Source organism: Protopterus annectens, chromosome 7.part0 (genome assembly GCF_019279795.1).
Source record: "Protopterus annectens isolate FY-2018-M chromosome 7.part0, PAN1.0, whole genome shotgun sequence".
In the NCBI taxonomy this organism is placed as follows: domain Eukaryota; kingdom Metazoa; phylum Chordata; order Ceratodontiformes; family Protopteridae; genus Protopterus; species Protopterus annectens.
Genome location: NC_056739.1, coordinates 961,998,295 through 962,021,025, shown reverse-complemented (window position 1 = coordinate 962,021,025; position 22,731 = coordinate 961,998,295). Strand labels below are relative to the sequence as shown.

The 22,731-nt window shown below is 42.4% G+C and overlaps 1 protein-coding gene across 4 annotated transcripts in view; it reads left to right on the top strand.

Annotated features, from left to right (window-relative positions):
• Positions 1–22,731, top strand: part of LOC122806803 (protein SSUH2 homolog) — a 621,468-nt gene that overhangs the window by 316,225 nt on the left and 282,512 nt on the right. For 2 of the 4 annotated variants that reach the window (XM_044077526.1, XM_044077525.1), the window contains exon 2: positions 13,915–13,952. In XM_044077526.1, the coding sequence (XP_043933461.1) occupies positions 13,915–13,952 (38 nt within the window). Of the gene's footprint in view, positions 1–13,914; positions 13,977–22,731 lie in introns of all 4 variants that reach the window. The other 2 variants (XM_044077524.1, XM_044077523.1) reach the window with 1 other exon arrangement.

Genomic DNA, 22,731 nt, shown 5'->3' with positions numbered 1-22,731 from the left:
TTAAGGCTACATTTGAAGTTTCAAATAGTAAATTAGTCCATGTATCATTTGCCCCCAAAGGGACTGTACCTAACATTAGACCACCATGTACAGTAGGGATAGCCGTGCATATCCAACAATTTGAAACATTAAAAGACAGGGCATATGCATCATCTCTCTTTACTTGGCTAGTCTTGTTTGACAATAAAAACGACCAAAACAGAAAAGTAACAATCACACTTATTAACAACAAAATTATTTTGGAATGCTTTTGTGGGAAGGGATGCTCCCTTCCAGTATTTCTCTGCATTGCTACGATAGTCAGATATTCATACAAAACAAAACTACTACCAATCAGTGTTCCTCAGGGGAACTCAAGTTTTGTCCAGTTCAAACTATTTTACCAGTTTACAATGTGTTAAATGGATCCACGATGTTCTTTCTTTTATTCGGACTGCTGTGGGTGTTGCAATCAGTACCTGGTATGGGCCTTCCCACTTGGGGGAGACCCACGTCTTCCTCTTGACAGTTTTAACCCAAACCCAGTTCCCGGGTTTCACTTCCAGGATCCTGTTGTTCTTCTAATCTGAAGTGTTAGTTCTGGTCAGCAATTTCCTCATGTAATCTGCTATCTCTTCACCCCCATGACGTTCCGCAGGCAAAAGATTTTGCCACTGCGGGACGTAATAAGGTCTCCCGTATAATAGTTCAAATGGTGTGACCCCTTTTGAGGTGGGAGTGGTACGCATGGACAGGAGTGCCAGAGGTAAGCAGTTTATCCAAGACTTATGTGTCTCGGCCATGGGTTTACATAACTTGCCTTTGAGAATGCCATTATGGCATTCAACCAACCCTGCTGACTGTGGGTGGTAGGCACAATGATGTTTTAACTCTATCTGAAAAACGGCGGCCAGCTTTTGAATAACTTGGTTTACGAAATGTGTGCCATTATCAGAATAGATGCGTGTGGGTAGCCCAAAATGAGGGATAATGTTATTTGTAAGGGCCTTGGCTACCGACAGTGCATCTGGGTGTGCTACCAGAAACGCTTCAACCCATTTTGTAAAAGCGTCAATAATGACTAACACAAATCGCTTCTGTTGAACAGGAGTTAGTTCAATAAAATTCATGCAGATTGTGTGAAATGGATACGGAGGCAGCGGAAAAGCTGCTGGGGTGATCCGCACCCCACCACCATGGTATCGTGCACAAAGCAGGCACGATAAACAAAATCGTTTAGTGTATGCTATAAAGCCCTTGGCCCAGAAAATTTGCTGGATCATTTGAACCATAGCAGCAGGGCCCAGATGAGATGGGCCATGCGTCACTAATGAGGCATACCTAAAAAGGTTTGTTGGCAAGACATACTTATCATTTGGACCTACAAAACCTCCCTGCTTTTGAATAGCCCCATATTTAACCCATCGCTGTTTTTTCCCCGAACTGTACTAAATTCCTGCATTACCTGTAGAGTTTCTAGATCAAATTTATCTGTAGGGTGAAGTTCCTTCTGTGTGGTCTCGAGTGCAAAAGTAGAGGTTAAGGCTGCACTTTTTGCAGCTTTGTTAGTCAGTACATTTCCAAGTAGTACTGGATCCTTGGCATTCGTGTGCGCTGCGCACTTGCAGATGGCCAGTCCCCGTAGCAGTTGGACAGCTTGTAAGAGGCTAAGGATTAAATCCTTGTGGGTTATTTCCTTTCCTGAGGCCGTGACCATTCCCCTATTTTTCCATTGCTGTGCAAAGACATGGACCGTGGAAAAAGCATACTGACTATCTATGTAGATAGTAACTGCCTTATCCTTGGAAATGGTGCATGCTCTGGACAAAGCAATCAATTCGGCCGCTTGTGCGGACAGGTTCCTGGGGAGGGGTCTTGCCTCTAGTACCGTAGTCTCAGTTGTGACTGCATAACCCAGTTGTGTAATGCCTGCCTCATTTTTACATGCTGACCCATCTACAAACAGGGTCCAATCTGAATTTGCCAAAGGTTGGTCCTTAAGGTCTGGTCTTGGTAAGACATTAGACTGTATTAAATTTAAACACACGTGAGGGGCACCATCGTCAGCTGTAGGTAACAGCGTGGCTGGATTAAGAGTGGTGCATTGCTCAATGGTCATGTGTGGTTGTGATAGTAATGTTGTCATGCAGGATAAGTGTCTGCTAGGAGAGAGAAAGGTAACTTTATCCTGTAGTAGTATTACTGCGACAGAGTGCGGTACTCATAAGGTAAGGTCATGAAACAAAACTAGGGTCGCAGACGCTTGCACAGCCTGTGCGGCTGCGACTACTGCCTGTACACAGTGTGGCAATGATCGTGCCACTGTGTCCAATTTACTAGAATAAAAAGCTAATGGTCTCAACTTATTTCCATAGGTTTGCAACTGAACCGATGTCATAAAGCCCTGATTACAATCTACTGTCTGAACAAAGGGTTTTGTATAGTCAGGGAAGCTAAGTGTTGCAGATCCTGCTATCAATTGTTTTACCCTAGTAAATGCCTGTATTGCCTTATCCGTCCATTGCAGCACGTCATGTGCTGCCATGGGAAGTGCGAAAATAAGTTCCGAACGTGGAACTTCCTCTGCATAGTTGGGAATCCAACTACGACAAAAATTTGTTATTCCTAAAAATGACATCATTTCTTTTTTTGTGCTGGGCATTGGTGCCTGTAAAATGGCTTCTTTTCTACAGTTATCTAGTTGTCTACCAGCAGTTGAAATGGTATAGCCTAGATATACCGTACTTCAGTTTTACAAAATTGTAATTTAGATTTATTTACCTTATGTCCCTCTTTCGCCAAAAAATGCAATAACCAAATAGTTTCGGACTCGCAGACAGACTCCGTGGGTGCAGCCAGTAAGATGTCGTCCACGTACAATAGTAGATGACAGCCTTGCTCTGGTTGAATCTGCGCCAGGTTTGTCGACATTTCTTGCGAAAAGATTGTAGGGCTTTCACAATATCCCTGCGGCAGTCGTGTGTATGTGTACCGCTTGCTCATAAACGTAAAGGCGAACCAAAACCTACTATCTTCCTGTAGGGGAATAGAAAAGAATGCGTTACTAATGTCAATAACAGAAAAATACTTATCCGTGGGAAGGATATCATTTAACAAAACAGATGGATCTGGGACTACAGGAGCCCTTGGCACTACAGCAGCATTTACAGCCTGCAGATCCTGTACCATTCTCCATGTCCCGTCCGGTTTCCTTACTGGGAACAAGGGTGTGTTACACGGTGAATCTGTACATGGAATTAAAACCCCAGCTCTCAGTAGAGCTGTGATCACTGGAAAAATGCCTTCTTCTGCCTTTTTACTTAATGGATACTGACGCTTATGAGGTCTAAAATCGGATTTTGGAGTTATTTTAACCTGTCCTGCTGTTTTCATTAGCCCAATGTTGTACTGTCCTAGGGACCATAAGGATTTTGGTACTGACTGTAGTTTTAATTCTTTTTGTGGGGTCAGAAAGCATAGTCAGGATGGCATGCCTCCTGTCGGTGTTAACCGATCTTCTCGAAGATGTACCGTTGGTCTGACCTGGGTCACCCAAACTTCTGTACCTGAACCCCCTTACCTGCCAGCCATTCCAGTGTCATCTTTGACCAATCGGTAACCTTTTTCCCAACTATATACCATGCCGTTTGTTCTTCCCTAGTCACAGATACATGTGGGATTGAGGCATTTTGAAAAAGCTGTTGCATGTCTCTTGTGAGACTACACGTAACTGCAGAGTTCCCTGCCCTGTCCCAATAAAGATTTTGTAATAGGATCCTGGTCACCTTATGTTTAAAAAATTGTTCCTCATACTTGGGATCAGGTCCCACATTTTTCCTGTAATACATTGTACAGTGTAGTTGTTTGGCAGCCTCTGGCAACTGAATAGCCATACTATATTTGCTCAAAGCTAGGTTAGTTAACTCATTGGCCACGCTTTGTGGTCCTGTTTCAATAAGATCATTACTATACCAGTAATGTAAATCCCCTTGCCCTACCTGCAACATTTCATCCTGGATTTTCATGCGCTTAGCCAAGATTCCTGATGCAGTTGGTACTGCTGCTATTCTAAAAACATGCATCAAATCCCTTCCTAATAAGTTAACAGGGCAAATCCGAGAGACAATCACCTGAAATCTAATAGTTTGATTAGTTTCAGGGTCCGTAAACCATAAAGGTTTAGACAAAGGTTCCTTATAAATGCGGCCGTCGGCCGCTTTGACTAATACATAGTCATCAGTAGTCACATTGGACAGCACTGCAGTGTGTTTCAATAAGGTCCTAGAAACCCTGAGTCACATAGAAATTCTCGTCCCTCCCTTCAACCTGTAATATGATTACCGGTTGCACTTCTAACTGCATAGTCGTAGCTAGAGCTGTCAGGCTAACAACCTGATATTCACCTTTTTCTGAAAAATCAGTTATCTCATGTTCCCATCCTGCACATTCCCTTTTACCTTTTTTATTCACATCCTCAAAATCATCCTCATTCTGTATTACTGACTCTTGCCAGTCGACCTCAGCACCTGGGTCCGGTTCGTCCGTGCTGCCATCATATAGTCATGCTGAACTATGATCTGGAGCAGCAGTGGATTTCCCGGGATTCCGGCAATCTCTTGCGAAATGCCCCTTCACTGCATTTAAAACATTCCCCCCTCTTTTGTCTGCCTTCGTAATCTTCAAAATGTCCTACATTCCCTCTCCCTCTGCCTCTACCCCGTCCCCTTCCTCTACCTCTGTTGGACGGAGCTTACATTAACATAAGTGTTTCATCCGTGCTCACCGTAAAGGTTTGAGCCTGATGTCCTTCAAGGATGCATCTGCAGTCCTAACATATGGGTTGTCCTGCCTCAGGCAGCCCTTCGGTCGTCCGGATTCCAAAGTCTGGGTCTGGCCTCGGCTGATGTCGCACTTCACCCGACGTCATAGCTGCTGTTTATTGGGTATAAAGGCATCAGCCGACGCCATTTTCCTCAGTCTTTCTTGCCGCGTGGTGCCCAAAGCAGAAGCTGTTCGCAAGTGCCGGTCGGTCAGATCCAGAGATTTCTACTACCGAAGACTTCTAAAAAGCTAAGTACCCCGTTGGGGACTCTTTCTTGCCTCAGCCGATGTCAGACAAAGTAAATAATTGTTTAACTTGTGGGAAACAAATACCTCATAAGGATTTCCACTCTTACTGCCTTCCTTGCTTAGGCCCAGACCACGACGTATCAGCTTGTCTAGCCTGTGCTTCCTTCAACCGACGGACACTTAGACGTCGGTCGGAGTTTGCAGAGGAGTTTTTTGGTCCCGCTTTTGCATACAAAATGCCGTCGGAGACTCCGACTACTCAATTAGCTAAAAAGCGCAAGGAAAAGGACCGACATTCGCGGCCCGCGGTTTCGGCTGAAACCACGGTTAGGCCAACCGCGAATGTCTCTGTTTCAGCTGAAACCGAGCCCCCGGTTCTTCCTTCGGCCGAAAGCATGCCTCCGATAGTCGAGGCCTCACAGAGCATGGCTGAATCTGCTACGGAATTTACTGCTACAGTAGCAGGCACCCAGGATTTGTCAGACACTATTCCTTTAGACATATCTACACCTGCACGTGGGGCTGCTAGACTCCCTGCTTCCATGTCTATCAAGGCTTTTGCCAGGGCTAAAGCAGCTAAATCTTCTAAGGCCTTACCTGCCAAAGCTCCTTCACATAGGCCTACCTCTAGTTCCCAAATACTCAGCCTGGCTGAGGATCTCATTTCTTTGATCAGAGGATCCCAACCTCACCCAGACAGGGCCTCTCAGCTCCCTCCAGACAAGAGGCCTAGGACTGAACCCCCGGAACCTGTCTCTACAGATTATTCCTCGGATGACTCAGACATTTCAGACCCTCACGAAGGCCCATATTCTCCTTATGAGGATTCTGATGCAGAAGACTCCATTCCTTCTGCTTCTCCTCCTGAAGAATTTTCCTTTGGGGAAACCTTGCATGCTATGAGGGAACACTTCCAATGGCAGGGCCAGGATTTTTCAGATTCAAGGAAAAGGCTAAGGACCTTTTTACACTTACCACAGCATAGGCCTTTAGCCATTCCGCCAGTACTAACAGTTGTTGATGATGCATATAATGATGCCTGTACTGCTCCTGATTCTCTTCCTCCGTCCCCTGCCAAGCCAGACAGATATTACAGGGACCCGGACACACACTACCATTTGTATAAGGCCCCTGTTGCAGACCCTGAAACCATTTCACAGGGCCCTAAAGGTGTGGCAGCTGCCTCTGCCAAAAACCCTCTTCCCTCTGAAAGGGAATCTAGAGCTTTAGAGAGATGGGGTAAAAAGGTTTATACTTCCGCTACTCTTTCGGCCAGGGCCTTGAACTGTCAATTTCACATGATTCAGTACCAGGAATTTTTGTTAGACCAGCTAAATAAAAAACTGTCTTCTCCTGAACCTTTAGACCGCAAGTCCCTTCAGGATTTGGTACATAACTCTCAGCAGGTCAGTAACCATTTCTTAAAAAGTGGCTATGATGCACTGGAGGCTTCCTTTAGATCAGCTATGACTGGAACAGTGATTCGAAGGCATGCCTGGTTAAAAGAACAATCCTTACCAGACCATGTTAAGTCAAAATTCCTAGATGCTCCAATGGAGAAACAAAGTTTGTTTGGCTCCCCTGCACAGGAGGTTCTAAAGAAGGTGGAAGAAAAAGCAAAATCTGTCCAAACAGTCAAGGATTTCTTACAGGTCCAACCTCCGAGGTTTAGCAGAAATTGGCCTTCGAAGAATTGGTCCTTTCCAGACAACTCCAGAGCGCAGAGAGGCAGAAATAGACGCCCAAGAGGCAGAGGTCAATCTAGAGGTGCCTACAGGGGACGTCAGTGGCATCCTCTCAAACAGAGAAGTACTGCCACAGAATCAACTACAACCACAGGGCAGACACAATGACTTGGCTCTAGTTCCGCCTACCAGGGAACAACTGGAAGCACCCTTGGGCGGAAAACTAGCCTTATTCTCCATCAACTGGCATTACATTACAGGAGACAAATGGACTTTACAAACAATAGACAAGGGCTACAGGTTTCACTTCCACACTCTACCAAAAAAGAGAGGAATGCCAAACCTACCACCAAGCCAAAAAACAGACGCTCTAAGACAAATCAACAACTTACTAAGGATGAGAGCTATAGAAGAGGTGCCACCTATGGAACAAGGCCAAGGATTTTACTCCAGGCTTTTCCTTGTACCAAGAAAAGAAAATCAATGGAGACCTATTCTAGACTTGTCCGCACTGAACACATACCTCATTGTTCCAAAATTCAAAATGCTGACCCTCCAGCAGCTTCTTCCCATGCTGGGCAAGGAGTCTTGGCTGGTGACTCTAGATCTCAAGGAGGCATACCTGCACATCCCTATATGACCAGATTGCAGAAGACACCTCAGATTTCTTGCAGGATCAGAGCATTATCAATTCTCAGCATTGCCTTTTGGCTTATCTACTGCGCCCAGAGTATTCACGAAATGCCTGGCATCAGTAATTGCTCATTGCAGGCTTCAGGGAATTCAAATTTACCCATACCTGGACGACTGCCTAATACAAGCGGACAACAAGGCAAAATTAACAAAAGATTTGGAAAATGTCATACAACTGTTGCAAGCCTTGGGATACACAATCAACATGCAAAAGTCAAGACTAGTACCATCCCAAAGGATAACATTCTTGGGTGCAGAACTAGATACATCAACTCAGATGGCTTTTCTCACAGAAGAAAAACAAAAGCAACTACCAGTCTACTTCATGACATTAACAACACAAACTCAGCTTACTGCAAGGAAAGTCCTGCAAGCCCTGGGCTACATGGCATCCTGCATAGTATTGGTTCCGCATGCCAGGCTGCATATGAGAAAGCTACAATGGTACCTAAGGAATGTATGGTCTCAACACAAGCACAGACTAGAAGCCCAGATTCCAATAATCCCATGCCTGAAGCAAGAATTCCTGTGGTGGGCTCAGGCCTGTCAGTTGAACAGAGGCTTGCCTTTCCACAAACCTCAGCCAAGCCAGACCATCACCACGGATGCCTCAGACCTAGGATGGGGGGCACACATGGTGGACAAGTGTATACAAGGCCTATGGACCCAAGACCAGCTGAATCTACACATAAATCTAAAGGAGATGCTGGCAGTGAAACATGCGATCCAGGCATTCAGACCACTCCTTCAACAGGGTCATCTGCTGATAAGGACAGACAATACCACAGTCATGTGGTACATCAACAAACAGGGAGGTACACATTCATATCCTCTATGCCGGATGGCAATGGACCTGTGGAATGTGGCCCTGAATCTCAACATTCAACTTCAGGCCAGATTTGTACCAGGAAAAGAAAATTCTCTAGCAGACACCTTAAGCAGAACTACCACGGATACTGACGAATGGATGCTGCATCCAGATATCTTCAAAGCCATAACAAAGAAATGGGGACTAGCACAGATAGACCTGTTCGCCTCCCCACACAACCACCAATTGAAGAAATTCTGCACCAGAGCATACCACCCACTTGCTTGGAGGGTGGGCTCCCTTTCCTTCAGCTGGAAAAACCTGACAGCATATGCATTTCCACCTCTTCCCTTGATGTACAAAGTTCTACTGAAGATCAGAGAGGATCAGCCAAGGGTAATTCTGATAGCTCCAGACTGGCCGAGGCAACATTGGTACCCGCTACTGAGAAGCATGTCTCGGACACACGCATGGCCTCTACCTATATGTCCCTTACTACTAACACAGGACAATTACAAGATACTACATCCAAGCTTGAAAACACTGCAGCTAGCTGCTTGGAATATTGCATAAAACAAAATAACCCAGGTTTATCTCAGAGGGTTAAGGACATTATCCTGGAGGCACGCAGACCCTCCACAAGGAAGACTTATTCAACCAAGTGGAAAAGATACCTCATTTGGAGTGCAGCAAAGGGAGAAAATGTCTCATTGGCAAACATAGCACACATCCTGGAATATTTAGCAGAGCTGTTCCACAATGGCCTGTCTTGCATCAGCAATTTCAGCAGAATACAACATGGATCCTCCTGTCTTCTCTCATCCTCTACTCAGGCAGTTCTTGAGAGGAATCAAAAATGTAAAACCTCCAAGGAAACCACCTTTACCTACATGGGATCTCAACTTTGTACTGGAAAAGTTAACACTTCCCCCCTTTTGAACCAGCAGCAACAGCAGAATTACAATTCTTGTCTTGGAAAACTGCTTTCCTGCTAGCAATTACTTCAGCAAGAAGGGTATCTGAGTTACAGGCATTAATGACAGTACAACCCTTCCTTATCTTCCATCAGGACAGAGTCTCTCTGAGAACTAACCCTACCTTTATGCCAAAAGTGGTCTCCAGAGTATCATTGAACCAAGCGATTCATTTACCTACATTCTTCCCCAACCCACAGAACAGGGGGGAAAGACTGCTACATACCTTGGATGTGCACAGACAATTACGCTACTATCTGGACAGAACTAAGACCAGCAGAAAAACTGACCAGCTTCTGGTAGCATATGCAACAGGAGTGCAAGGAAAAGCAATTTCTAAACAGACAATCTCAAAATGGATAGGAAATTGTATTCGATTTTGCTATTCTTTTCATGGAAAGACAACTCCTGATAATATCAGACCTCGTTCCACAAGAGCTACAGCCACCACTACAGCTTTCCTACGAGGAGTGGCTACCAAAGACATTTTAGAAGCTGCTACTTGGAGCTCCGTGCATACATTTGCCAAGCATTATAATCTTCCCTTATACTCTAGATCCCGAGCAGGGTTTGCAACTGCTGTTTTGCAAGGGATCTTAACTACACCATCTTTATCTTAGTGCCTCCTCCCCCAGTTTGGCTATGGTATTCTACCCATATGTTAGGACTGCAGATGCATCCTTGAAGGACATAGTACAGTTTTGTACCTACCATAAATGTAGATGTCCGATAGGTATGCATCTGCAGTCAGGATTACCCACCCTCCTTCCCCTCTGTGGTATTCCTAGGGTATTTACCCCTCTTTTAGCTAGCCGGGGGAATCTATTATGGTGTATTTGTTTGTATATATGTATATAGATATATATTTTCATATTGTTTGCGCTCTACTGTTTGGAATTATTTGCATTTATCCAAATTTAGCCTTCCTAGAGGGCACCTGGCATCTGGGGCAAGAAACACTGAGGAAAATGGCGTTGGCTGATGCCTTTATACCCAATAAACAGCAGCTATGACGTCGGGTGAAGTGCGACATCAGCCGAGGCCAGACCCAGACTTTGGAATCCGGCCGACTGAAGGGCTGCCTGAGGCAGGACAACCCATATGTTAGGACTGCAGATGCATACCTATCGGACATCTACATTTATGGTAGGTACAAAACTGTACTTTTTCTTTTCTTTTCCTCAAGATATTTTTCTGCATGTAAGGGGATATGAGTCTGTGGACAGGGTATGTACTTCAGCTTCTTTTTGTTTTTACTCTGATTTGTCTATACTACGCTTACGTAGTTCCAGAGTCTCCTCTGCTTGTTTTTGTAAAACTACGGGGAGGGTATTTTTCCCTGCTTCTCTGCCTCCTGTAAAACTACGGAGGACACCTTTTCTTGATTTTCTGCTTCCTTTTCCTGATACTGGGGTGGACCGACCATTTCTTTAGGGACTTCTGGATACAAGGTTGGGGCTGTCGGTTTACGACAGACAACAGATGTCTCGTCATCTTCTTTATGGACAAAAAATGCACCTTTTTGCACTCGAACCACCACTTTCCTTATTCGAAAATTGTTCCCTATGCCTCTTATTAGCTTCTTTTAACCATTTCTGTGCTTGAGGGAATCCCACATTTACTTGATTTTTAACTCTGCCTCCTGCGTCCCTACGCAGATCTCTCACCAAATTTTGACATTCTGATCTATTTAAGTTACCACTAAATCCATAATTTGTCTTTCATTTTTTATGTATTTTAAGTTTTTTTTTTTTTTTTTTTCCCTTTTGGATGTAATTTAAACATATATTCCTCATCTTCAGTCCTTTTATTTAAGCAGCCCTTACTAGCACAACAACTGCTTCCTATTCCCATTTTTCTTATTTAAAAGAAAAACTGTTTCCTTTTCCTGAGATCTCTACCGGTCTTTTGTAAAATTTAAACAAAAGAAATTTCTTTATGACTAGTCCCTTAAAAAAAGTACTTTTATAAATGTAAAAGCTTACCTTACTGCGGATCTTCCGCCCCGTTCGTCACCATCCCACGGATCGAATCTAAGAGTGACTGGCCTCTACTTACGACTTCTTTGTCGGAGGTCTTTCCGTTCAAGGAAGCCCGAGATTCGTTCTCCCCTCCTATACAGGTTTTTCAGTCCCTCTTATGCGATTCGTACCGTGGAGAGGTGGCCCCACGTTCTTGGGCGCCAGAAATGTCAAAAGATTTTGTACTCTTAACATATACTGGAAGAATCACACAGATAAAAATAAGCAAAAAGGTTTATTTTACATGCATGGAGACATGCTACAAAGTACATGGAATGTCAGCAGTCTAATTTCTGTACACTTCACATGGGTTTTTATACCCTTCTCTGCACGTACACAGTAGCTGGTTACTAGACAAGGAATTTCAGTCAAGGCTATAAATTCACATACTGGAGCCTTAGATGGTCAGAGGTCAGTCACAAGATAAGCTTGTGCCTAGACCAAGGTAACATCTGTGCATTCCTCTTTGGTCAGCAAATTCTTTACAAGAAAAACAGCTTATTTTAACTTGCTTCTTTGCACGCAATGCAATTTCACATTTTAACCCTTACTATACATGATACAAAGATGTTGAACACAAAGATTCTTACTACAATAACTAAAGCTGGTATATGTATTTTATTAGCATGAATGTTACTGGGTCATGTATTAATCTGAATAAGTTTGCTGAGCTGGTTCTGCATGATACCTAGACTTTTTGCTTAACCCAGATAGTCACTTATAAGACACTTTAAGTACCATTAAAGTTAGTCAGTCAGTCCTATTTTTTTATGCTCCATTTCTTATATTGTTCGTATTCCTGTACAGCTGCTGAACTGGTAGTTTCTATGAGTAATGCAACATTTATCATAGCTACAGTGATTACTTTGTCTAATCTGTGTTGTTATATTTTTGAATAATAAATAGTTTATTTTGTATTAATGATTGTATTCAAGTAAGGGCAACCTCTTTCCATTGTTGATAGCTTTCAGGAAGATTTATAACGCTAAGACATCAGCGTTATTAGGATCATTAGTCTAAACCTACTGATTTGTGTAAAAAAAAAAAAAAGAAAAAGAAATGATAAAATGGTTTCAGCTGCAGGGCTTGTGAATATTAATTGGAATGTGCTTTGACAGAAGGAATGCAAGGACTTTAATGCTCAAAGCAACTTTACTGTTGTGAGACTGTGGAATTAGTTTGAGTGTGTGTACATATATATAATATATATGTGTGTATTAGGGGGTGCAGGGAGTCTTATTCCTGCTGCAAAAAAAAAAAAAAAAAAACAAAAAAAAAACATTGAAATTGTTCACTGAAAGTGGTTTTCTTTTCATTTCATTTTCATGTATCAGTTCATCAAAGAAAAATCCTTTAAATAATCATGAATTGCTGATGTGCTCACTGGATTCTTTTTTAGGCTAGTCTCTGATGTACTGGCAACCAAATAAACATTTTCTTGTTTTATGAATTCATGCATTCTTTCAGTGATAATTACAACAGCTTTTCATGTTGGTAAAATTCAGCCTCAACAGTTTTTTCAAATGTACTGCTGACTGCTGTCTGTCCTCATAACTAGCTCTCACTCAGTTTCACTCAAATGTATTTCAAAGGACTAATGTTAACCAGCTAACCATTTACACTTCTAAATCCTTATTTATGTCATTTGGAACTCATTTACTATCAAAACATCCACTTCTTATAGTCAAAGACCTTCAAAATAGCTCTGTACCCATAGTGAACCATCAGAATTACTTTGTACTATTAGACCTGTGCCTAATCTTTAAACAGTAAGCTGAATCAACGACTGTTAAGGTGTTGCATTAACTAAAACTATTATTCAAAACCTCCCATTAACCTGCCATATAGCACTCAATAGTCAGAAATCTGTTGATCCCAAAATTAGAGTATAGCCTGTCCTTTGTTACCCATCACCCCTCACACAATGTTTGTCTCTTCCAAACTAGTGAAAATAAAACCTTTTTGTCACTTTGCACTCTCTGCCTGTAAATGACACATACTACTGTGATCTGTTAGAAGGATTCAAGTGGTCTCCAGGACAGGCTAGAGCAAACCTGGTGTTAAGCACCCCTTTGTTGTGAATTGGAAATCTACATTACTACCTACCTCTCAAAACCCTGCTAGCTGTAAAACAAGACAAACAGGTCTCAGAAGCTCACATTCAGATATCCTTACGGCCACCATTTGAAAAGGCAGTCATTGAAAAGGCTTTAATACATTGGTCCCAGCCACATGGAATCGCTAGCCTGTTAATGTAAGAAAAGAAAATATGCCAGCTAGCTTTGAATATAACCTTAGACAACACCCATAGAAATTTCACTTTTGCATTTGCTTCAGAGACTCTGGATAGGTGATGACTAATGAATTTATCTGAAAGAGTAAACTAATCCAGCAGTTGACTGCAAACACTATTGTTCTAAGTCATGTTTGTGTACAAATTGTCTGTAGTTTCTCACTTAAATGAGTCAGTAAGTTGAGTGCGTAATTAATGATGGAGAGACATACCCAGATTTACATGTCAACTTGTTTTCTTCTGAATTAAGGTAGACGTTGGTTAAATTTGATTTTTCAGTTATGATTATGCTTTTATTTGCTACAGTCCTTACTACCTGTGTGAACAGCAACTGCACAGTTGTTTAGTAAATCATTTAACTTGTAACATTTATATAAATATTTTTTTTCAGACCTCAAGGGCCTATCATGCCTGGAGCTACAGATGGAGGTAATGCAAATCCGGTATATGGAGGTACATTAACTGACATATTTCTAAAAAGTACTGTGCATGTTATCAGAATCAGAAGGGGATATTAGAGAAAGGCAAAAATGCTATTTGGTTTTTGAAAGCATGATGAACATCTGGGGAGAAGCTATAAGAATATCTGCTTAAAATGCACTTTCTTTTTTCTGTCTTACCTATATATAGCATTATAAGTAGAGATCCCTAGTGTTATATTCTGTGGCCTGGGTTTTTCTGTGTGCTGTCAGTATGGGCACAAGTAATGCAAATTAAATCAAAGGGCTGTGTTGTTCAGTAACATTATGACAACTCCCCTACAGCAGACTTCACAGTGCCTAGTCAATGTACTACATCATCTGAACAGTTTTATTTCCCTGGTTTACTACTTTAAATGGGATTTTTTATTGTACATGATAAAATAACAAGGTGCATGCAGTTTCCTCTAAAGATGTATTATCTTGCAGTTTTTCATAATTATTCCCTTTTTTAAAAAGAAAGTAACTTCATGTAATTTTGTACTTTAGTATCTCATATATGTAAATTTCAAACAAATCAGGCACTTACATGCTGAGTATCCCCTTCACAGGATTTGTCAAATGTTTATTGTACGTTCAAAAGCCTAGATGAAAAGCTCATATCTTTGACAGTAGTCTTGGTGTGCTTGCACATGACTTCAAAGTGGTAACTCTAGAAGTTTGATAGGAAGTTTGAAAAATAGAAAATTGTGATTAATATAGCAATAACCCACGCCTGGGTGTGGGTAATGCTAAATTTACCCACGGTTGGCATGGTTTGGTCCCGAGGGCCCGAGGACCAAACAAAGCCAACCGTGGGTAATAGCATTACCCACACCCAGAAGTGAGTTATTATATTATGACATTATTTAATAAAAGAAACTATTACTTTTCTTAAATAATGGCATAGTATAATGCCTGTTTACTGCCCTTCCGCAGATGTCTGGCATCCGGCAGTTCTGATGTACTGCGCCTGCGCAGTACATCAGAGTTGGCAAAAGCAACGGAGAAAGCAAGATCTCTGTTGCTTTTTTAGTGTTTAAGCTGTGTTAAATGAGTTTAACATGGCGAGACAGTTAAAATAAGCAACGGAGATGTCCGTTGCTTATTTTAAAACTGTCTCGCTATGTTAAACTCATTTAACATAGCGAACATAAAAAGCAACGGAGATCTTGCTTTCTCCGTTGCTTTTAAACACTGTCTCGCTATGTTAAATGGGTTTAACATGGCGAGACAGTTTAAAATAAGCAACGGAGATCTCCGTTGCTTATTTTAAAGCTGTCTCGCTATGTTAAACCCATTTAACATAGCGAGACAGTGTTTTAAAAAAACGAGTTATACTAATGGAAAAAAGTCCGGGCAACCGGACCTTTTTCCATTAGTATAACTCGAATGGGCATGCTGGCCAATCAGCGTGCACGTTTTGGGGGGGGTCATGGTATAATTGTATGTAATCTTCATTGTGGATGAATGCATGTACCTAGTTAGAAGCAGTAAGAAGGTTGTAGTATCTTGTTGAGTACTGAGAGAAGATAACATTGCTACTTTGAAAAGACATCTGTCTCAATAAAACTTTGAGACACAAGTTCTTGTTGCTTGGTAATATGTTTACTGTTTTTAAAGTATATAAACAGCACTAATGCTTTTTCAGATTTTCCATGTAAAGATAATTCACGTGGTGTACTGGCACTGTTACTCCCTCTGCTGCAGTCACATGTTGTGATTTCATTTGTTAAGACTGTTCTTGTTTTGACTTTGTCATCACTTAATGATAGTGCAGCTTGTTCTGCCCAATAAGGTCCTGCATTAACTAAGTGTGTGAAACTGACACAGTCTGAAATGTTTTTTTTTCCTCACTTGCACTGCCTGTTAATTTATTAAATGCTGTACTCTTACATAATACTCCTGTGAAAAACAAATGTGAGGATGCTTTCAGTTTCTATGCCCAATAGTGGAAGTGGCTATATGTTGCTGTTTACCAGCAGCTATCAGGAATCCATATTCAGTATTTTAGTGACAGTTCTTGGATGTTTGTTATTATAAGATGTAGTTCTTTCTTCACTGCACTCTCCTGGTGTGGGTTCTTCATGTTGCTCATGCTTTAGTGACAGTTCTTGGATGTTTGTTATTATAAGATGTAGTTCTTTCTTCACTGCACTCTCCTGGTGTGGGTTCTTCACGTTGCTCATGTTTTTAGTGACAGTTCTTGGATGTTTGTTATTATAAGATGTAGTTCTTTCTTCACTGCACTCTCCTGGTGTGGGTTCTTCACGTTGCTCATGCTTTAGTGACAGTTCTTGGATGTTTGTTATTATAAGATGTAGTTCTTTCTTCACTGCACTCTCCTGGTGTGGGTTCTTCACGTTGCTCATGCTTTTAGTGACAGTTCTTGGATGTTTGTTATTATAAGATGTAGTTCTTTCTTCACTGCACTCTCCTGGTGTGGGTTCTTCACGTTGCTCATGCTTTTAGTGACAGTTCTTGGATGTTTGTTATTATAAGATGTAGTTCTTTCTTCACTGCACTCTCCTGGTGTGGGTTCTTCACGTTGCTCATGCTTTTAGTGACAGTTCTTGGATGTTTGTTATTATAAGATGTAGTTCTTTCTTCACTGCACTCTCCTGGTGTGGGTTCTTCACGTTGCTCATGCTTTTAGTGACAGTTCTTGGATGTTTGTTATTATAAGATGTAGTTCTTTCTTCACTGCACTCTCCTGGTGTGGGTTCTTCACGTTGCTCATGTTTTTAGTGACAGTTCTTGGATGTTTGTTATTATAAGATGTAGTTCTTTCTTCACTGCACTCTCCTGGTGTGGGTTCTTCACGTTGCTCATGTTTTTAGTGACAGTTCTTGGATGTTTGTTATTATAAGATGTAGTTCTTTCTTCACTGCACTCTCCTGGTGTGGGTTCTTCACGTTGCTCATGCTTTTAGTGACAGTTCTTGGATGTTTGTTATTATAAGATGTAGTTCTTTCTTCACTGCACTCTCCTGGTGTGGGTTCTTCGAGTTGCTCATGTTTTTAGTGACAGTTCTAGGATGTTTGTTATTATAAGATGTAGTTCTTTCTTCACTGCACTCTCCTGGTGTGGGTTCTTCACGTTGCTCATGTTTTTAGTGACAGTTCTTGGATGTTTGTTATTATAAGATGTAGTTCTTTCTTCACTGCACTCTCCTGGTGTGGGTTCTTCGAGTTGCTCATGTTTTTAGTGACAGTTCTTGGATGTTTGTTATTATAAGATGTAGTTCTTTCTTCACTGCACTCTCCTGGTGTGGGTTCTTCACGTTGCTCATGCTTTAGTGACAGTTCTTGGATGTTTGTTATTATAAGATGTAGTTCTTTCTTCACTGCACTCTCCTGGTGTGGGTCTTCAAGTTGCTCATGTTGAGATCTCCAGTAGAAAACTTCTTCCCAGGAATAATTAAAAAATTCTCGACTATGTATTAATTTTTAAAAAATAATAAAGAGCCTATGTTAATCTATCTTTTAGTAAACTTTTAGTTAGATTTTTCTAAAAAAATTCCTGTTAGGATATTAAAATCAACCAGAGCTATGGATTTTTGCTGCTATCAGACTGGCATCTTGGCCACGCCTCTTGACAACTTTCTAAGTATAAGTTCATAGGTTCATAGGCTGGTACTAGGCGATCGGCCCTAGGGCCTATACAAGCCTAGCCATAACAATTTCCTAGCTATTTCTTCCCACACTATTTACTTCCCTGGACCCCTGTCTAGCAGGATGACTGATGTGATCCCTGGGGTGAATTTCCTTTCTCCCATCCAATCGTCAAGGTTCCTTTTGAAGAGAGCCAAAGAGGTGCTCTGCTTGACATGTATGGGCAGTCTATTCCAGAGTCTGGGGAGTCTCTGGGTCAGGAACCTAACCCTCCAGCATGTTTTGTTTATTGTGATGACAAGGTTTAGATCCCTGGAGCGTGTGGCTCTGAGGGATTGGGATTTCTTTAAGTGTAGCATGTCCAACAGCTCTGGGTTTGACATGGCTTTGTATGTTAAGCAGAGATCGCCTCTGAGTAGACGATATGCGACAGAGTATAGCTGGAGTTTTTTAAGACGGTCAGCGTAGGGCATCTTCTTTAGGCCTGTGATTCTTTTAGTGAAATATTTCTGTGGCCTTTCCAGTTGTTGCAGATGTCATGAGAAGTACATACCAAATGGGACATTGTATTCTATAATGGGTCTAATGAGGGATGAGTACAGTGGGACAATAACCTCCTTTTTCCTGGATGAAAAGCCCTTAGTGATGAGGTGTGTCACATAGTAGGATTTATGTTGTTATCGAAGGTGAGAACACTGTCCACCTGTGTCCCTAAGTCTCTTTATCACACTTTTGGTGTTAGTGTACTACCACCACCTGTGTGGTAATTCACAGGTACATGTTTTTTTCCCAGAGGGGATAACTATACAATGTTCTTCATGTTTCACTGTTGCAGGCATCACATTTGGGTTATCTGCTTGCAGTAGCCCTCAGTCAGCCTGATTATCAAAGTCTTGGGTCCTGCGTCAGTTGCTGTCTCATCTCCATGACATCAGGTAGTCAGGGGTATAAAGCATGCAGCCGTCACCATTACATCAGCCTTTCTTGCCATGCGGTGCTCGAAGCAGAAGCAGTTTGCGAGTGCCGGTCGGCCAACTCCTGAAATTTTCATTTTCGAGTTTCAGATCTGAAGTCTTCAACTAAGCTAAGTACCCCTTGGGGAACCTTTTTCTTGCTCTAAACCGATGTCAGTAAAAGTTAACAATGGTATTTCTTGTGGAAAGCAAATACCTCATAAAGATTTTCATTCGTACTGCATTCCTTGCTTAGGCCCAGACCACAACATACCTCGCTGTCAGTTTTGTGCCTTATTCAAACCTTGTACTATTTGTCATCAGTTCATTTACGCATCTAAATATTTTGGTACTCGGTTCAATTACCCAGAAATGGCTTTGGTAAGATACCCGACTACCGACATTCTGAAAAAACGCAAAGATAAAGACAGAGATAGACCTCATAGTTTCAATGCTGCCGACGACGCTTCTGCTAAGCTAGTCTCCAGTTTGCCGGTACTAAGTGAGGCGCTTAGATCTCCAGTAGAAAACTTCTTCCCAGGAATAATTAAAAAATTCTCGACTATGTATCAATTTTTAGAAAATAATAAAGAGCCTATGTTAATCTATCTTTTAGTAAACTTTTAGTTAGATTTTTCTAAAAAAATTCCTGTTAGGATATTAAAATCTAACCAGAGCTATGGATTTTTGCTGCTATCAGACTGGCATCTTGGCCACGCCTCTTGACAACTTTCTAAGTATAAGTTCATAGGTTCATAGGCTGGTACTAGGCGATCGGCCCTAGGGCCTATACCCGCTACTTCAGATTCGCAGGCCTGTACTGAGACCCATTCGGAGTCCAGTATGCCGTAAGATGCTTCTTCGACTTTGGATGGGTCTGGAGCCGCTGTGCAGGCACCGGTTTCTGAGAGTGTATTCAGGCCTACTGACTTGCATATTAAACCGATGCCATCTTCTTCTTCAAGGCCTAAAACTCGATCCATGCCTAGAAAACCGACGCCCAGACCGCATGGTCAGGCCTCTATGCCTAAAAAACAAATGATAAGAATGGCTAAAGACCTTATTACTCTAATCAGGGGAAGCCACCCTTCCCCCTCTAAGAGACGTAGGACTGATTTTCCTTCTGATTCTTCTGATCAGGATTCTGAAATTTCTGTTTTCTCTGATGACCGGGATTTGCCCTTATCTACCTATGAGGATTCTGATGCAGAGGACTCCATTCCCTCTGCTTCCCCTCCAGAGGATTTATCTTTTGGTGAAACCTAGCATAGTCTTAGGGGGCATTTCTGCTGGGAAACCCAGGATTACTCCTGACTCCAACAAGAGGCTTAGGGAATTCTTACTCCTGCCTCAACACAGGCCTTTAGCTATCCCTCCTGTACTGGAAATTGTAGATAATGCCTTCTCGGAATCTAGCCTGGCCCCTGACTCTTTACCTCCTGGTCCCAGAAAACCTGATAGGTATTACAGGGTTCCTGACTCTCACAAGTTCCTCTTTAAAAATGCTACTGTGGATCCTGAGACAATTTCACAGGGACCCAAGGGCATTAAGGCTACTACTGCCAAAAATCCTACCCCCTCTGATAGAGATACCAGGGTGCTGGATAGATGGGGTTAGAAGGTATACACTTCTGCAGCCTTGGCCATTAGGGCATTAAACTGCCAGCTTCATGTGTTAAAGTATCAGCAGCTTATTATTGAATTGCTTAAACAGAAAATTATGTTGATTCCTGACTGTGCTGAAAATAAATATTTACAGGATTTAATGCATTCTGCTGAATAAGTTGGAAAACATACTTTGCAATGTGGTTTTGATTCATTAGAGGCATCTTGCAGTGCTGCTGTCACTGGGTCTGTACTTAAAAGGCATGCTTGGCTTAAGGAACAATCTTTGCCAGATCATGTTAAAGCTAAATTACTGGATGCTCCCTTAAGCCAAGACCGCCTGTTTGGCAACAGATCAGAAGAAATACTTAAAAATATGGAGGAAAAAGCGAAATCTATGCAAACAGTTAAAGATTCCCTGCAAGTACGGCCTCTCAGATTTAGTAGGCATTGGCCTTCTAAGAACTGGTCCTTTCCTGTCTCTCCCAGGCCTTCTCAGTCCAAACCCAGAACTAGCAGAACACCCAGGCCTCAGTCCCAAGGTTCTCACAGGTCTAAGCAGTGGGGGGCTCCCACTTCAAAAGCAGGGAGTAGTAAGACTCCCCCCTCTGGTAAACTGTCTCAATGACTTAACTTTAAACTTTCCAAGCCCTGCTCAACTGACTGTTTCTTTAGGAGGAAAGATTGCTCTGCATGCAGGAAATAAGGAACTCATTACCCAGGACAAATGGGTTTTAAATATAGTTTCCCAAGGATACAGATTCCACTTCCAGTCCTTATCAACCCCAAACAGTTGGCCAGACCTACCCCCAAATAAGTGGGCAGACGCTCAAAAGCAAGTTCTCTCACTTTTAAGCATCAGGGCTATTCAACCTGTCCCAGAAGAAGAATGGGGGCAAGGTTTCTACTCAAGAATGTTCCTGGTACCCAGAAAAGACAATTCCTGGCATCCTATCCTGGACCTGTCTATCCTAAACACATTTTTGGTAATCCCAAAATTCAAGATGCTAACTCTTAATCAGCTGCTTCCTATGCTAGGCAAAGATGCCTGGATGGCAACATTGCATTTAAAAGAAGCCTACCTGCCCATCCCAATAAGGGAATCTTGCAGAAGATACCTACGCTTCAGAGCAGGCTACATGCACTATCAGTTCTCTGCACTGCCCTTTGGCTTATCTCCTGTGCCCAGGGTATTCACAGAGTGCCTAGCTCCAGTCATTCCATTTTGCAGGCAAAGAAATATTCAAATATACCCATACCTGAACAATTGTCTAATTCAGGCAGAAAGCCAGGACATACTATTAAATCATCTGGCATTTGTAAAGAAATTGCTAACGTCTCTGGGGTACACCATAAACGAAAAGAAATCAAATTTTGTACCCTGCCAACAAATTGTATTCCTGGGAGCAAGCTTGAATACAACTTCCCAGATGGCCTACCTCACGCCAGAGAAACAAATTCAATTGACAGTCTACTTCAAACTACTGGCCACAAAGACCCAGCTATCTGCAAGGAAAATACTGCAAGCCCTGGGGTTCATGGCCTCTTGCATTCTACTAATTCCATATGCAAGACTGCTTATGAGGAAACTACAATTGTATCTAAAAGCCTATGGTGTCATCATTCTCAGGATCTGGAATCAATGATTCCTATCATACCTTCTCTACAGATAGAGTTCCTTTGGTGGGCAGAGGCCTGCCACCAAAACAAGGGACTGACATTCACTCTACCCCCTGCTGCCCAAACCCTAACAACAGATGCATCAGACTAAGCATGGAGGGCTCACTTGGCAAGGCAGTGCATTCAAGGCAAATGGAACCCAATTCAAATGCACTTGCATATCAATCAAAAAAAAATGTTAGTTGTACAGAATGCTCTGACAGCCTTCAAGGACCACATTCTTCCAGGACAATTATTGGTAAAGACGGACAACACCACTGTTATGTGGTACATAAACAAGCAGGGGGGAACCTACTCATACCCTCTCTGCAGACTAGCCATGACTGTGTGGAACGCAGCCTTGAGCTACCAAGTGCATCTATAGGCTCATTTCCTGCTAGAAAAGCTAAATACATTGGCAGACGACCTAAGCAGAAATCTCATGGACCCACACGAGGGGAAACTGGAACCAAAGATATTCAATATGTTGAGAAACAAATGGGGGAGCCCAGAGAGAGACCTGTTTGCCTCCCCCCAGAACTACTAATTGGACAAATTCTGCACAAGGATTCCCCACAAACAAGCTTGGAAAGTGGATGCCCTGCCCTTCACCTGGAAAAACCTATCAATTTATGCCTTTCCCCCTCTGCCTCTCCTCTCCAAGGTACAACTAAAGATCAAACAGTAAACCAAGGACAATACTGATTGCACCAGACTGGCCACGCCAACACTGGTACCCCCTCTTGCGCAGTGTGTCACTGCTGGCACCATGGCACCTGCTTCAGACCCCTGCCCTGCTGTCCCAGCAGGAGGGCCAGATTCTGCACCCTCAAACTTCCAACCCTGAACCTGGCAGCCTGGCTAATTACCTGATTTCTCCATTACCGTCCCTTAGTAAGCAAGTGATGGATGTCATTCT